The sequence below is a fragment of the Callithrix jacchus genome, chromosome 5, assembly GCF_049354715.1.
Source record: "Callithrix jacchus isolate 240 chromosome 5, calJac240_pri, whole genome shotgun sequence".
NCBI lineage: Eukaryota > Metazoa > Chordata > Mammalia > Primates > Cebidae > Callithrix > Callithrix jacchus.
The window spans coordinates 75748557-75762387 of record NC_133506.1 but is presented as its reverse complement, the minus strand read 5'-3'; the positions used below and the strand labels follow the sequence as shown (position 1 = coordinate 75762387).

Here is a 13831-nt window from a genome sequence, read left to right as displayed (position 1 = left end):
CCTCCCAGGTAGCTGGGATTAGACTCACACAACCATGCCTGGCTAATTTTTATATTTTTAGTAGAGATGGGGTTTCACCATGTTAGCCAGGCTGGTCTTGAACTCCTGACCTCAGGTGATCCACCCACCTCCGCCTCCCAAAGTGCTGGGATTACAGTTGTGAGCCACCACGCACGGCCTAAAAGACCACAGTTCTGACCTTCAGGAAACTGGTACTTTTCAGAAGAATTTAGCCAGCCTACGTTTAGCCATCACTGGCCATGTACCAGGCCCTGGGCCATTACATCATGCCATCCTCCCGCAGCTTTAGGAAATGTGTGCATTGTCCCACATGGTACTTGAGGAAGCCCGAAAGCAGAGGTGTTGGATAACTTGCTCACAGAAACCAGAAAGCTCGGGCTGGACCCTGCGGGCCCTTTCTCAGCCCACTGTCCTGTGTTCCTCGACTGCAATCTTGTCTAAAGGCTCAGACTGTTACATTCAGTCAGCATGACACAAAACTAAGATCCAGCTAAGATTCTGTCTGGGAGCTGTTTTGCCCAGTAGCCTGTTTCTTTGAGGAGTCACAGGCACATGTCACAGTCTGTGGCTCGCTACCTTCATCTTACAGGACGTCCACGGCCCACCCAGGTCGCCGCCTCCCATCCTGACCTCCCAGCTCTCCGAGTCAGGCCAAGCTCCCTGATGCTCCCTCCCGGAGAACATGGCTGTTCACCCAGTGCCAGTCGGGTCGGGTCGCCGGCCTCTGCCTTCCTGGGCTCTCTGGAGGGAGTGTGGGATGGTCAAGCCTTAGGGGTCTCAGCTCTTCTTTTCATGCTTAGCTTTAGAGTCCCTATTTTCTTACTTACAGATTGGGGAAAATTGTTGCCCTGCTAGCCTCATTGTCTGATGGTGAAAATAATATGGGACTTGAGTCCTGAAAACTTTCTGAGCGCATGTACCTAATGGCATAACAGCACGTTAATCTTGACTTCTTTGTTTGTTTCTTTTTTAAGACAGAGTCTCGCTCTTTCACCCAGGCTGGAGTGCAGTGGAGGGAGCTCAGCTCACTGCAACCTCCACTTCCTGGGTTCAAGCGATTCTCCTGCCTCAGCCTCCCGAGTAGCTGGGACTACAGGCACACACCACCACGCCCAGCTAATTTTTGTATTTTTAGTAGTGACAGGGTTTCACGATGTTGGCCAGGATGATCTCAAACTCCTGACCTCAGATGATCCACCTGTCTTGACCTACCAAAGTTCTAGGATTACAGGCATGAGCCACCATGCCCGGCCTTCTTGACTTTTAAGAGACAGGTTCTCACTCTGTCACTCAGGCTGAGGTGCAGTGGTGCAATCAGAGCTCACTGCAGCCTTGAACTCCTGGGCTCCAGCAATCCTCCCCACCTCAGCCTCCGAGTAGCTGGGATTATAGCCATGCATCACCACAGCCAGCTAATTTTAAAATATTTTTTGTAGAGGTGGGATCTCGCATTGTTGCCTAGGCTTTATTCTCGACTTCTGTTCTTGTTACACTACTACTAATATTACTTTCGTTTTTTAAATTTAAATTAGAGACAGGGTTCCACCATGTCACCCAGGCTAGTCTTGAACTCTTGTGCTCAAGTGATCCATCCGCCTTGGCCTCCCAAAGTGCTGGGATTACAGGCGTCAACCACCGTGTCTGGCCACTACAACTTTTATTTATTTATTTACTTATATATTGATTGATTGATGGATGGATGGAATCTTACTCTGTCACCAGGCTGGAGTGCAATGGTGCAATCTCAGCTCACTGCAACCTTCACCTCCAGGTTCAAGTGATTCTCCTGCCTCAGCCTCCTGAGTAGCTGGGACTATAGGCACGCACCACCATGCCCAGCTAGTTTTTGTATTTTTAGTAGAGACGGGGTTTCACCATGTTGGCCAGGATGATCTCGATCTCTTGCCCTCGTGATCTGCCCACCTCGGCCTCCCAAAGTGCTGGGATTACACATGTGAGCCACCGCGCCCGGCCACTACAGCTGTTATTTTCATTGTCATTATTGTTACTTATGCAGCATGCCCAGATGCCCAGCTCCCCTGCCCCTGGGTTCCTCTGTACCACTTCTCCGCATTGCTGAACGTGTTATAAAGCCGGGTGCATCTTGTGGTTTGCTTTAACCTTCTCTTCCTGCCTGTGACCCCGTCCTGTGACCCCCCTGCCCTGACCTCCACTTCCTCACAGGCTTTCACATCTGGGCCTTTCACAGCTCCCCTCACCTGGTGTCCACTTGGCTGTGCTCTGCCTGCCTGCTGACCGCCGCCTGTGTCCTGCCCAGCACAGCTGCCCTTCCTGTAGCTAATAACGGACACGGAGGCTGCCAGACATTCCACCCTGAACTTCCAATCTTTCCCGGATGCCTGCATCACCTCAGCAAGATTTGCTCCCTCTGTTTTTACACTCAATGCCACCCAGGTCTTCCCCTTGTTTTTGTGACTTTTCCTTCTTTTCGAGAGAGTGACTGATTTCTGAGAGACCAGCTCTGTTGTGGACATTGATGGAGTACCTGCCACTACTGGGCACCCGTTTCAGGCAGGGGCTCCACAAGGAACAATAATTATTGTTGGGAGAGTTGCTGTTTACTGAGGGCCAGCTATGTTCTAGAAATTTCATGTGCTATATCTTCCCAAATCCTCACAACAAGCCTGTGAAGTCAGGATTTTCCAGTCTTGTTTCAAAGATGGTAGAACCAAGCTCCAGAGAATTCTACCTTTCCCAATGTGTCATAGGTCACCAGTGGCAGATTAGAAGTCAGGTCTTCCTGACTGTAAGATCGGTGCCCCTTCCACCGCATCAGACTGCATTGATCTCTGATTTTGGAGATTCTATGGCCTAAGGAAGGCAGTATTAATAATAAAAGAACCTGGTCGGGTGCGGTGGCTCATGCCTGTAGTCCTGGCACCTTGGGAGGCTGAGATCGGCAGATCACCTGAGGTCAGGAATTGGAGCCCAGCCTGGCCAACATGGTGAAAACTGGACTCTACTAAAAATACAAGAATTAGCTGGACGTGGTGGTGGGTGCCTGTAATCTCAGCTAGCTGGGAGGCTGAGGCAGGAGAATCCCTTGAACCTAGGAGGAGGCAGATGTTGCAATGAGCTGAGATCATGCCACTGCACTCAAGCTTGCACAACAGAGGGAGACTCTGTCTCAAAAAATAAAAATAAAATAAAATAATAAAAATAAATTTAAAAGATCCTAAAAGGTAGAAGGCAGTCATTTAAGAGCAATGTCCTTGCTGTAGATGGCCTCGGATTCCAGGGCAGTCTGGCTGTGTATGGGCTGAGCAGTCTTCTTGGAGATAGGAAATATGGAGGACAAGCAGTCAAGGCTTCAGCCCTGCCCTGGGGTGGGCGGAAAATGGCTTGAGGCTGCACTCAGAGGCGAGCGGGCAGAGACTCCAGTGATGAGTCAGAGGCAACCCCCTGGAGCTGCAGAGTAAGGTGAACCCACACAACAGAGACAGGAAAACTTGCAGGGATGACTTGGATGCCAGGCTAAGAACAAAACAAACTCAGAAAACCAGAGAAGACTTTTGCCCAGTGTTTTAATGAAAGCATTATTCGGGGGAAATTCAAATGTAGAACTGTGGGGTAAGATAGATTCAAGAGGGGTGAGAACAGAAGCAGGTAGTTCCTCCTCTCCACACCTTCAGTGCCTGGTTTCCCCAAGCACAGCTAAGCAGCAACTGCAGGAAGGCTGCTAGTGCCACACCCTGGGTCCCCCAGCAGAGCACTCACAGCCCTGGAGTGGGCAGGTCTGGGCAGAGACTTCAAACATAGCTGCCATTCTCCAGCCACTCATTCTGGAAATCAGAATGTAAATATGCTCACCTTCTCTGCATGGTTTCTACTCTTTTCTTAGTGTATTTGCCCAGTCATGGGATTAAAGGGAACATTTACATGAACTTTTGAAGATAAATATTCCAGTTTTGTCTCTTCTCCTGCTTATTCCCCACCTCAGCTCACGAGTCTGCTGTGAAAAGTCTGTTTGATCAGTGAGAATCAACTGGTTAATACATAAGCAAATGTCACCTCTATTGACAGGCACAACTGCCAAAAAAAAAAAAAAAAAAAAAACCACCACCAAACTACAGGAGTTGTCCCTAAGTATCTTCTATTCATCTTTAGACGTTATTAGTGACATGGGGGGTTGCCAGTTGGCCTAACTCTTCTGGTGTGAAAGGTGAGGCAAACAAAAAGAATATGCATTTCATTGCTGTTGGTTTTTGTTTTTTTGTTTTGAGATGAAATCTTGCTCTATCACCCAGGCTGGAGCACAGTGGCACGATCTCAGTGGCGCGATCTCAGCTCACTGCAACCTCCGCCTCCTGGGTTCAAGTGATTCTCCAGCCTCAGCCTCCCAAGAAGCTGGTATTACAAGTGCCTGCCACCACACCCAGCTAATTTTTGCATTGTTTAGTAGAGACTAGGTTTTGCCGTGTTGGCCAGGCTGCAGGGCAGTGACGCAATCTCAGCTCACTGCAACCTCCACCTCCTGGGTTCAAGCGATTCTCCTGCCTCAGCCTCCTGAGTAGCTGGGATTACAGGTACCTGTCACCACCCCTGGCTACTTTTTGCATTTTTCAGTAGAGATGGGGTTTTGCCATGTTGGCCAGGCTGGTCTCGAACTCCTGACCTCAGGTGATCCAACCGCCTCAGCCTCCCAAAGTGCTGGGATCACAGGTGTGAGCCACTGCACCTGGCCAGAATAAGCATATTGGTTCAAGACAACCAACAGTAGTGAGCAGCTAAGGCAGCTTTCCTTGCAGCAAAACCAGAAAAAGACTCCCCCTGGATAAAGTGTCCTTCACCCCTCCCTCCCTCCTCCTTTCCCATCAGCCTACCTGCCACGTTCCCCTGCAACTACAGGGCAGAAGTGGCCATGATGGAGATCTGCGCTCTCTCTCTCTCTCTCTCTCTCTCTCTCCCCCTCCCTCCCCCTCTCGTAAAGTCAGCCTCCAGATTTCTTTCCCCTCCTTCTCCTCCTCTCCTCCTCCATGTCAGTGGGCACTGAGAGCTGTGACCTACACCCAACTGTGGCAGGGGTGCTGGCAGCACAAGCTCCATATTTTGCTGGTCTCCAGTGTTTCACTGGAAAAAAGTCCATGGCTCCAGATGAACAATCTTCAGAAAACACAACACCGTTCCTGAGAGACTGTGTTTAATATCCTCTCCCAGTTTGAAAAGGAGTTTGTTTTCTTACATCTTTTTTTAATTGCCATGAGCTGGACTTGTAAATATTGTAAGTGGTTGAGTAATACTCATCTGGTAAACTGACCAAAGGAAATGGACATTTTTTTCCACTCCTGTAACCCTGGCATCCCCTGCCTGCCCCTGAAAGGGACTCTTGAGGATTGAAAGGGAAAATCTGCCTCGCCAGGTGCCAGCGGGCCCAGGGCAGGAGCTGAGTGAAACGCGGAGGAAACAGTCCTGAAGTCAGGAGCTGCACCAGGTGTTCTGTGCTCGCGTTGGGGGCAGAGAGCATTCATTGTTTAAGAAGTTGGCAGCCTCCCAGAAGTTCGACTATCTTTCCTTGTTCTGAAATGTCAAACATTTCCTTCGCTGGGGGAATGGATGAGTAGACCCCATGAGGTTTAAGAACTATTCTGAGGCAGAAGTACTAAGTTCTGTCTTTCACACGTGACTGAGTATGATGCGGGTTCCCATGACCCTCCGGCAGGAGGGTCTGCTGCGTCCTCGAGACTGGAGCCACCTTCCTAGATTAGAAGAGTCCCCAGCTCTCCCCTGCCTCCACGTTTAGGAACCATCAGACCCTCTGTGGTTATGTCGCAGGGAGTGTGTGTGTCTTTTTTTAATGGTGCCTTTTAGTGATACTTACTGAAATATTTGTAGATGACCTATGTCTGGAATTCGCTTCAAAATAATACATGAGATAGGGAGCAGGTGAGGGTTTGCATGAAGCCAGACTGGCCGTGAATGGATCCTTGTTAAAGCTGATGGATGGGCTCATCCCCGTCCCGCATGCCCTTCGGTCTGCTTTTGTGTATGTTTAAAATTTTCCATCATAAAAAGTTAAGGAATGGAAGGAGGGAGGGAGCAAGAAAGAAAAGAGGATGGAAAGAGAAGAAACTCTTTACCCCAGTGTTTCAACTCTGGGGAGTCTGGGCCTCTCTCCCTGACGGACCCTACACTTTGTCTCAGGGCAAGATGCCTCCACACAGGCTCCATTGGTGCAGAGAAGGGTTAGAGTGTGGGCAGAGGGTCCTACCCACCTGGATTCCAATTCGAGTTCTTCCTCTTACCAGCCAGAGGGCCTTAGGTAGGAGGGTTAACCTTCCAGAACCTCAGCTTCCTCATATATACAATGGAGATGAAGGTTACTTATTGTGGAGAATTAAGCCAAGCAATATCCCCATAGCACTTAGCACCAGACTTGGCCCGTATGACTATTTCATGAACGGTGTGGCTCAGCTTTCCCTGGCTTCTAAAAGATCCTTGCCTATTCATTCTGAAACATCCTTCAGAGGAGAGACACTCCATTCAGAAAGGTGCCAGAGCTGGGATCACATTCCAAGAAAGCCAAACTTCTCAAAGAAAAATGATTGCAGTGATAAGGTAGATAACACCTTCCCTTTGACCCAAAGAATCCAAAAGGCAGCAGTTGGCCTTTGCGTATCGCTGTCACCTGCCATCTTAAAACGACCTCCTCAGTTGACCCCAATATACACCAGTTTACTTAAGCCTGTTGAAAGTCTCCTCCTGTTTGCTCTGAAAGGGCTTAAAATATAAAAGCCTTATTTGTCATTGCTCTTAAAACCCCCCTTTTCATTTTTGGACAAGAACGCAGTTTATCACATCTTATCAACTTACTGTCCAAGATGGCCGTCGCTGATACTGAGTGCCCCATCCTGCCTTTACTGGGACACAATTTGTCTAATTCACAGTATCTGCGGTAGAAAAATTAGCAGCTTTAAAGGCACCACTGTAATAATAATAGTTCCAATAGACCCACCCACCATGTGCTCAAACTGCTAGGGAAGGTCTCTGCAGCCCAGGAGCTTTCTTCTGTCTTCTTCCCTCTCCAGGACTATGGGTTGGCCTTGACCACTTTTTGAATTTTCTTGCTCATTGGCCTTCGTGCCACATTTTCTCAGCTTCGCCGTCTCCGTTGATCATTCCTTCTGTGCCTCTTGTGTCTCTTCTTATCCCTTCCAAAAATTCAGTACATGTATTCATTTGTTTTACACACACACACACACACACACACACACACACGTGTGTGTGTGTGCCTCTTTCTTTCCTGTGCCTCTTTCCTGTGTCAGGTTCTTTTCTAGGTACTGGGGATATGGGGTTGAATGAGAAACCACAGTCCCTGTTGTAGACGTTCATGTGCCCAGGAGAGACAGTAACTGAGTACCTAAATAATGATTTAAGGCAGGTGCAGTGGGTCACACTTGTAATCCCAGCACTTTGGGAGGCCAAGGAGGGTGAATCACTTGAGGTCAGGCGTTCGAGACCAGCCTGGGCAACATAGTGAAACCCCATCTCTACTAAAAATACAAAAGTTAGCCAGGTGTCATGGTGGGCACCTGTAGTCCCAGCTACTCGGGATGCTGAGGTAGGAGAATCACTTGAACTCAGGAGGCAGAGGCTGCGGTGAGCCGAGATCACACCTTTTGCACTCAAGCCTGGGCTACAGAGCAAGACTCCATCTCAAAAAAAAAAAAAAAAGATTTAAAAAGGGTTACCATGGAGACTTAGGGGAGCAAAGAGGGCACAGGTAACTGGAGGACAACAAAGAGTTCCTTGGGAAAGTGCCACTGACACTGAGTTTGGGGGATTTACTAGACCAAGGGTGGGGAGCTCTTGGATGGAAAGGATAGCACATGTAGAAGCTGGGAGGCAGGGCCCTTGCCTTCTGCATCGGCCTGTCGCAGGCAGTGAAGACACTCAGGGTAGCTGGAGCACAGCACGCAGAGTGTGCCTGCAGGGTTGCAGGGCCAGGCTGTGCAAGGCCAAGTCCGCAAAGTTTGGATCTTGATTTCAGCCATTGGAGGGTTTAAGCAAGGAGGTCACCTGACCTGCTTTACATTCTAAAAAGCTTGCTGTAGCTCCGTCTCGGAGCACGGACAGACCCCTCACCACTGGGCTCCGAATCAGGGATGGTAGCGGCTGCGGGTGCCTCAGGGCCTCTTCCCTGGGACTTCAAGCTCGGGGTGTAGAAGCTAAAACCAGATGTGTGCTTTCCTCTTCCCCATCAGTTGCTGTTGTTGCTGTTGTTTTCCTTGTCCAGTCAGTCATCGATGGGCACTTGGGTTGGCAGTTGTTCTTGATTTCTCTGTTCTTGTCACTTGTTCTGCTGTTCTCATAATCACCCCAGTTTGACAATTCATGGTCACTGTACCGGCCTCTGCTCTGGGCCATCAGAGCCTCAGTGTGGAGCCTGCCTTGCTGCACAGAGAGCTTCTAGGCCCACGTGTCCTCCCAGCTGTGATCTTGCTGGAGCCTCAGGAGCACTACCTCTTCCTCAAACACCTCTCATCCTCTCCCGTATCTCCTCAGCTGTCAGCCCCTCCCTCTCAACTTAAGGTAAGCCCAGGCCCTGGAGTGCCAGGGATTGCCCTCTCACCCCACCCCAGCCTGTGCTTGCCTCCTCATTCCCATCATCTTCTCCTGATGTTGCCTAGCAGAAGCCTTCACCCAGCCAGGAACAAATCTTCAACCAAACACCATATAGGCACGAGAATAACCAAGAACTTGTGATGCTCCTGCCCAGGGGAGCTTTTGGCCAACCTGGAGATGTTTCTGGAGGCAGAAATCAGTGAAAAGATTTGTTCTTCTGCCGGGAGCGGTGGCTCATGCCTGTAATCCCGGAACTTTGGGAGGCCGATCACCTGAGGTCAGGAGTTCAAGACCAGCCTGGCCAACATGGTGAAACACCATCTCTACTAAAAGTGCAAAAAATTAGCCAGGCATGTGGCAGATGCCTGTAATCCCAGCTGCTCAGGAAGCTGAGGCAAGAGAATTGTTTGAATTCGGGAGACGGAGGTTGCAGTGAGCCGACATCACACTCCATCCTGGGGGGCTAGAGTGAGACTTTGTCTCAAGGGAAAAAAAAAAGAAAAAAAGATTTGTTCTTCTGCTTCTGGCAAGAAGATGGACTAATATAGTCACACACACACACACACACACACACACACACACACACACACACATCCCTACCCCTACCTTCTTGCTGCAAGCATCTTGAAATGTTAGGTAAAATAGTGTAAACCCATCCACAAATGTTAATGCATAGCTAAATTTACAAGGAAGAAAGGAAATCCCTAGATGAAAAGACATGAAGAGAGCATTGAAAGCCAGCACCTAAGTGGATGAACTGCTGCAGCTGGGTCATTATCAGTCACTGTGATGGAGAGCAGGAGCTAGCAAGTCCCTGGAAAAAGCCAGGTCGTAAATGGTTTAGGCTGTGCAGACCATAGACGGTGTCACATCTCCTTTTACTTTTTTGATGACCCTCTACAAATATAAAAAACTATTGTTAGCTCATGGGTTGTACAAAAACAGAGCACAGCCAGATTTGGCCCATAAACCAAAGTTGGCAGAGCCTTAAGGATAGACTAGGCTTGAGGTTTTCACCTACAAGAACACGGAGAGAAACCTTGGGTCCCCAAGAGAAGCATCTCTCAAAATTGGATCATCAGAGAAAGAGCCAGTATTAGAAAAATTCACCCACAATCACAGGTAGATGACAGAGAAGCTTGCCATACTTTTTGTATGAGATGGAGTTTTGCTGTTGTTGTACAGGCTGGAGAAGTGCTGTGGTGCAATCTCGGCTTACTGCACACTCCCAGGTTAAGTGATTCTCCTGCCTCAGCCTCCCTGGTAGCTGAGATTACAGGTGCCCACCACCACACCAGGCTAACTTTTTTTTGGTATTTTTTACGGGGTTTCACCATGTTGGCCAAGCTGGTCTCGAACTCCTGACCTCAGATGATCCACCCACTTTGGCCTCCCAAAGTGCTGGGATTGCAGGTGTGAGCCACCACGCCCACCCACTTGCCACACATTTTTAAGTCTTCTCAATATTCAACACCATGGTGCCATGCCCACATGGGTTGAGCTTAAGATTTACACTACCTGATCCACATTGAACCCTGAGGATCTGTGGAGGGGATTCAGGAAGTCTGTGAACTTGGAAGAAAAAGCAAATTTCCCTCTTTTTTGAGATGGAGTCTTGCTCTGCCTGTCACCAGGCTTGAGTGCAGTGGAACGATCTTGGCACACTGCAACCTCCACCTCTTGGGTTCAAGTGATTCCCCTGCCTCAGTCTCCCAAGTAGCTGGGACTACAAGTGTGCACCACCACGCCTGGCTAGTTTTGTTTGTTTGTTTGTATTTTAGTAGAGACAGGTTTTCACCATGTTGGCCAGGATGGCCTCAATCTTCTGACCTTGTGATCCACCCACCTCAGCCTCCCAAAGTGCTGAGCCACTGCACCCAGATGTGAGCCACTGCACCCAGATGTGAGCCACTGCACGTGGCCGCAGATTGCACTTGTATTTTCACAAATGTCTGAATGAAATTTAGCATTTTCTTTGCTGACGAACTTAGGCCACAGACTACAGTAGGATTGAGCAGTCCTGATGGCCATGTGACCATGTGACTCTGCACGTGTGGCTCTCCCTGTTACTTTCTGAAGCATTTTCATGGACCTCTCCTCTTCTGCTCCCCACCTCCCTCCTGGAGCCTTGGCAGCTCAAGGACTCTTGAGTGAGCAAACCTTTCTTGAGTGCTTACTTGGCACTAGGCACGCCACACCTATGCTATGCTACACCTTGTTGCCACTGGTACCTGGCGTGTGGCAACCACTCATTGGTAACTACTGGGCAAATGAACATGGGTGACAGTCAGCTCATTGCCTTGAGGGAGGGCTGCGTTCTTTGGGGCCCACTTCGTCAGCATCAGGTGGAGAAACAGGCTATGGTCAGTCCAGATGCACGACCCGGAGGAGGCAGGGCAGGGTTGGCAGGCAGAGCTGGACCCAGCGTGGTGCTGGCTGGGAAGGCCCGTGCTCTCCAGCCAGAAATGTCAGGAAATGAAACCAGAAACTACTCGCAGAAAAAGTATATATTAAAACGAGCACCTCTGTTCATGAATGTTTTTACACATGGGTGACATAAGGATCTTGGACTCAAGAAGACAAAGTAAAGCCCTTTGGAGAATGGAGAACTGGGTTCTAGAATGCAGCTCCTAAGCCCTTTGCTTTATCAATGCTTCATCAATGCATAATCTGATTGGGTAGTGAGGGTGGCTGCTGTCAGCAGCTTCCACCCTCCCCTGTGGTCCAGGGTATGCACAGATGCTAGAGTCAGGGGCATAGCAGGCACCTCCGCCTGGCCTGAGTGTAGCCTGGAGAGGCCTGACCACACCAGGCCCCTCCTTCTGCACTCACCATCCTGCAAAGCCAGAGCTGGGCAGCAGCCTTGCCCCAGGTTGCTGACCACCCCTCTCCGCCTCAGAGTACAAGGCTCAGAGGGAGCTACATCCCTCTGATGCTCTGCAGACACTCAGAATGTGTGAAGCGCCTCTGGTAGGAATCATTAAAAGAGGTATTTTCTGCTCCTCTTTTTCAGGAATGATCATGGTGATTTTACTGCTGCTTGTGGCTATTGTGGTCGTCGCAGTCTGGCCAACCAACTGATGGCGGTAAAGAGACCATCAGCCGTGACACCTGCCAATGACAGATGAAAAGCTAGCACCCTTTTGGTATGCAAAGCCTGCCCTCAATAAATTCCCCCAAAGCTCCGAACTCTTGTGCATTGCTTCTGTAAAGACTCAAAGCTCTGGAAAGCCGCCTAGTGCACCGGGCTCAATATGGCCCTTTGGGTTTTGACTTTGGTCATTTCGGTGCTAGCCAGGGGTCCCTCAAGGTCCCTGCTTCATGGCTGCCAGTGGATTGTGGCCATCTGGCAGTACTCTGGGCATCCTGGGGACACCAGATAAAGAGGCAGTTTGAAGCCTTGATGTCTGGCGTGCTTGTGGAAGCCACGTGTCTGTGTAGGAAATGGGTGTATATTCAGGGCCCCGTGTGTCCAGGTAATGGGGAAGGAGGTAGGTGACAGGTGTGCAGAGGAGCCACCGAGACCTGTGTCTGAGTGTGTAACTGCCACCCCGCCAAGCTCAGCACTCCTCCTCGTGGAGCCAGCTGCCACTTCACAAAAGTATTTCTGGACTCTACTTTGGGAACTGCCATCAGCCCTAGAAGCACATTCTTTTTCATTTCCTTGGTGACAGTTGACTCTCATCTTTCAAGGCTGACATATCTTTATAAGCAAGTGGGGCAGGAGGTGGTCTGGCTGGAGAGCACTGTAGAGGGTTCAGAGGGGGGAGATTACAAAGTCAGGAGAACACGCTGTTATTTGGCACCTCACCTGGCTCTGACCGCCCTGTGTGAGAGTGTGCACAGTCTGTGTGTCTCAGAAAGGGCAGACAGATGGGGAAGGCCTGCGGAGGATGCCAGGTCCAGGGATGGCTGAGTTCATGTTAGCAGGGGCCAGGGGGCCAGGCACCATGTGCTCTCTCTTAACCACATGAAAAGCAGGCTGGGCCAGCTGACCTTGTTCTCCCCTCCTTGAGAAAAGTGGAAAGAATTAGGGTTGATGATGGGTGATTTCCAAAGCACAAGATTTCACTGAGAAGAAGGTAGGGGATTCACAGGCAGGTGAGTTTCTTGCAGATTAGCTCATGACCTAAGCCACACGGTGGCTCACATCTGTAATCTTAGCACTTCGGGAGTTCAAGGTGGGCAGATCACAAATTCAAGAGTTCAAGACCAGCCTGGCCAACGTGGTAAAACCCCATCTCTACTAAAAATACAAAAATAAGCTGGGCATGGTGGCGTGTGCCTGTAATTCCAGCTACTTGGGAGGCTGAGCTAGGAGAATTGCTTGAACCAAGACCTGGGAGGTGGAGGTTGCAGTGAGCCAAGATCACACCATTGCACTCCATCCTGGGCTACACAGCAAGACTCCATCTCAGAAAAAAAAAAAAAGGGCATTACCTGAAACCCCCTGTGGACAGAGACACCAGAGAAAGAGCCATGTGTCCCATTTCCTAGGGACTGAGGGCTCCAGGGGTGCGAGGAAGACCTGGGGTCTGGGAGTCCAGACTGCTGCCCAGCTCTGACCCAGGCTGATGGGAAAGCCACTGTGGTCTCTCTGGCAAAGGATAAGGGAACTCTGGAAGCACTCACCCCAGCAGTGAAATGTGCAGCCCAGAAGCAAACCCATCACCTTCTGCTCACGGCTCACTGTCCACACCTCTGCTCATACCTCACTTGGCCAGAACTCATCACCTGGCCTGCTCAACCACAAGAGGACCAGGATGTGTCCAGACGGCCAAAGCCTGAAATATGCAGTGAATGGCCCTAATGAGAACCACACCACTTACCAGCTCATGAGCATGGGCAGGTCTCCTTCCTCTGCCTCTGTTTCCTTGTCTAGGACATGGAGGTGAGGTTTCCTTCCTATTCGCAGAGTTGCTGTGAGGACAGCGTCAGTTGGCACACACAAACACAGAGCGCCCTGCTTGGCTCCACTAAAAAGTTTCTTCCCCAATCCAAGTCTGAGCCCAGTGGGCCAGACACCTCCAGGTCCACAGCTCAGGGTCCTATCACCTGTTTCCACCTAGTGCAATAGGACAGACTGTTGTGAGGATGTGAGCATGAAGCAGGGCCCTGGAAAACGCTCTCCTGTCTCTTTTGAGCCTGATTCCTGCTTCCAGGAGCTGCCAACACAGGCAGACCCAGGCTAGCCTTGGGATGTCGAGGCCGTCGAAACAGTTAGCAG

The 13831-nt window shown here is 50.0% G+C and overlaps 1 protein-coding gene across 2 annotated transcripts in view; it reads left to right on the top strand.

The window, feature by feature from the left end:
• STX8 (syntaxin 8) overlaps positions 1-11793 on the top strand; it is a 309737-nt gene extending 297944 nt beyond the window's left edge. For both annotated transcript variants that reach the window (XM_035300030.3, XM_035300029.3), the window contains one exon: positions 11618-11793. In XM_035300030.3, coding sequence (XP_035155921.1) covers positions 11618-11685 — 68 coding nt within the window. In that variant the 3' untranslated portion in view covers positions 11686-11793. The remainder of the gene's footprint in view (positions 1-11617) is intronic.
• Positions 11794-13831: the final 2038 nt, after the last annotated feature.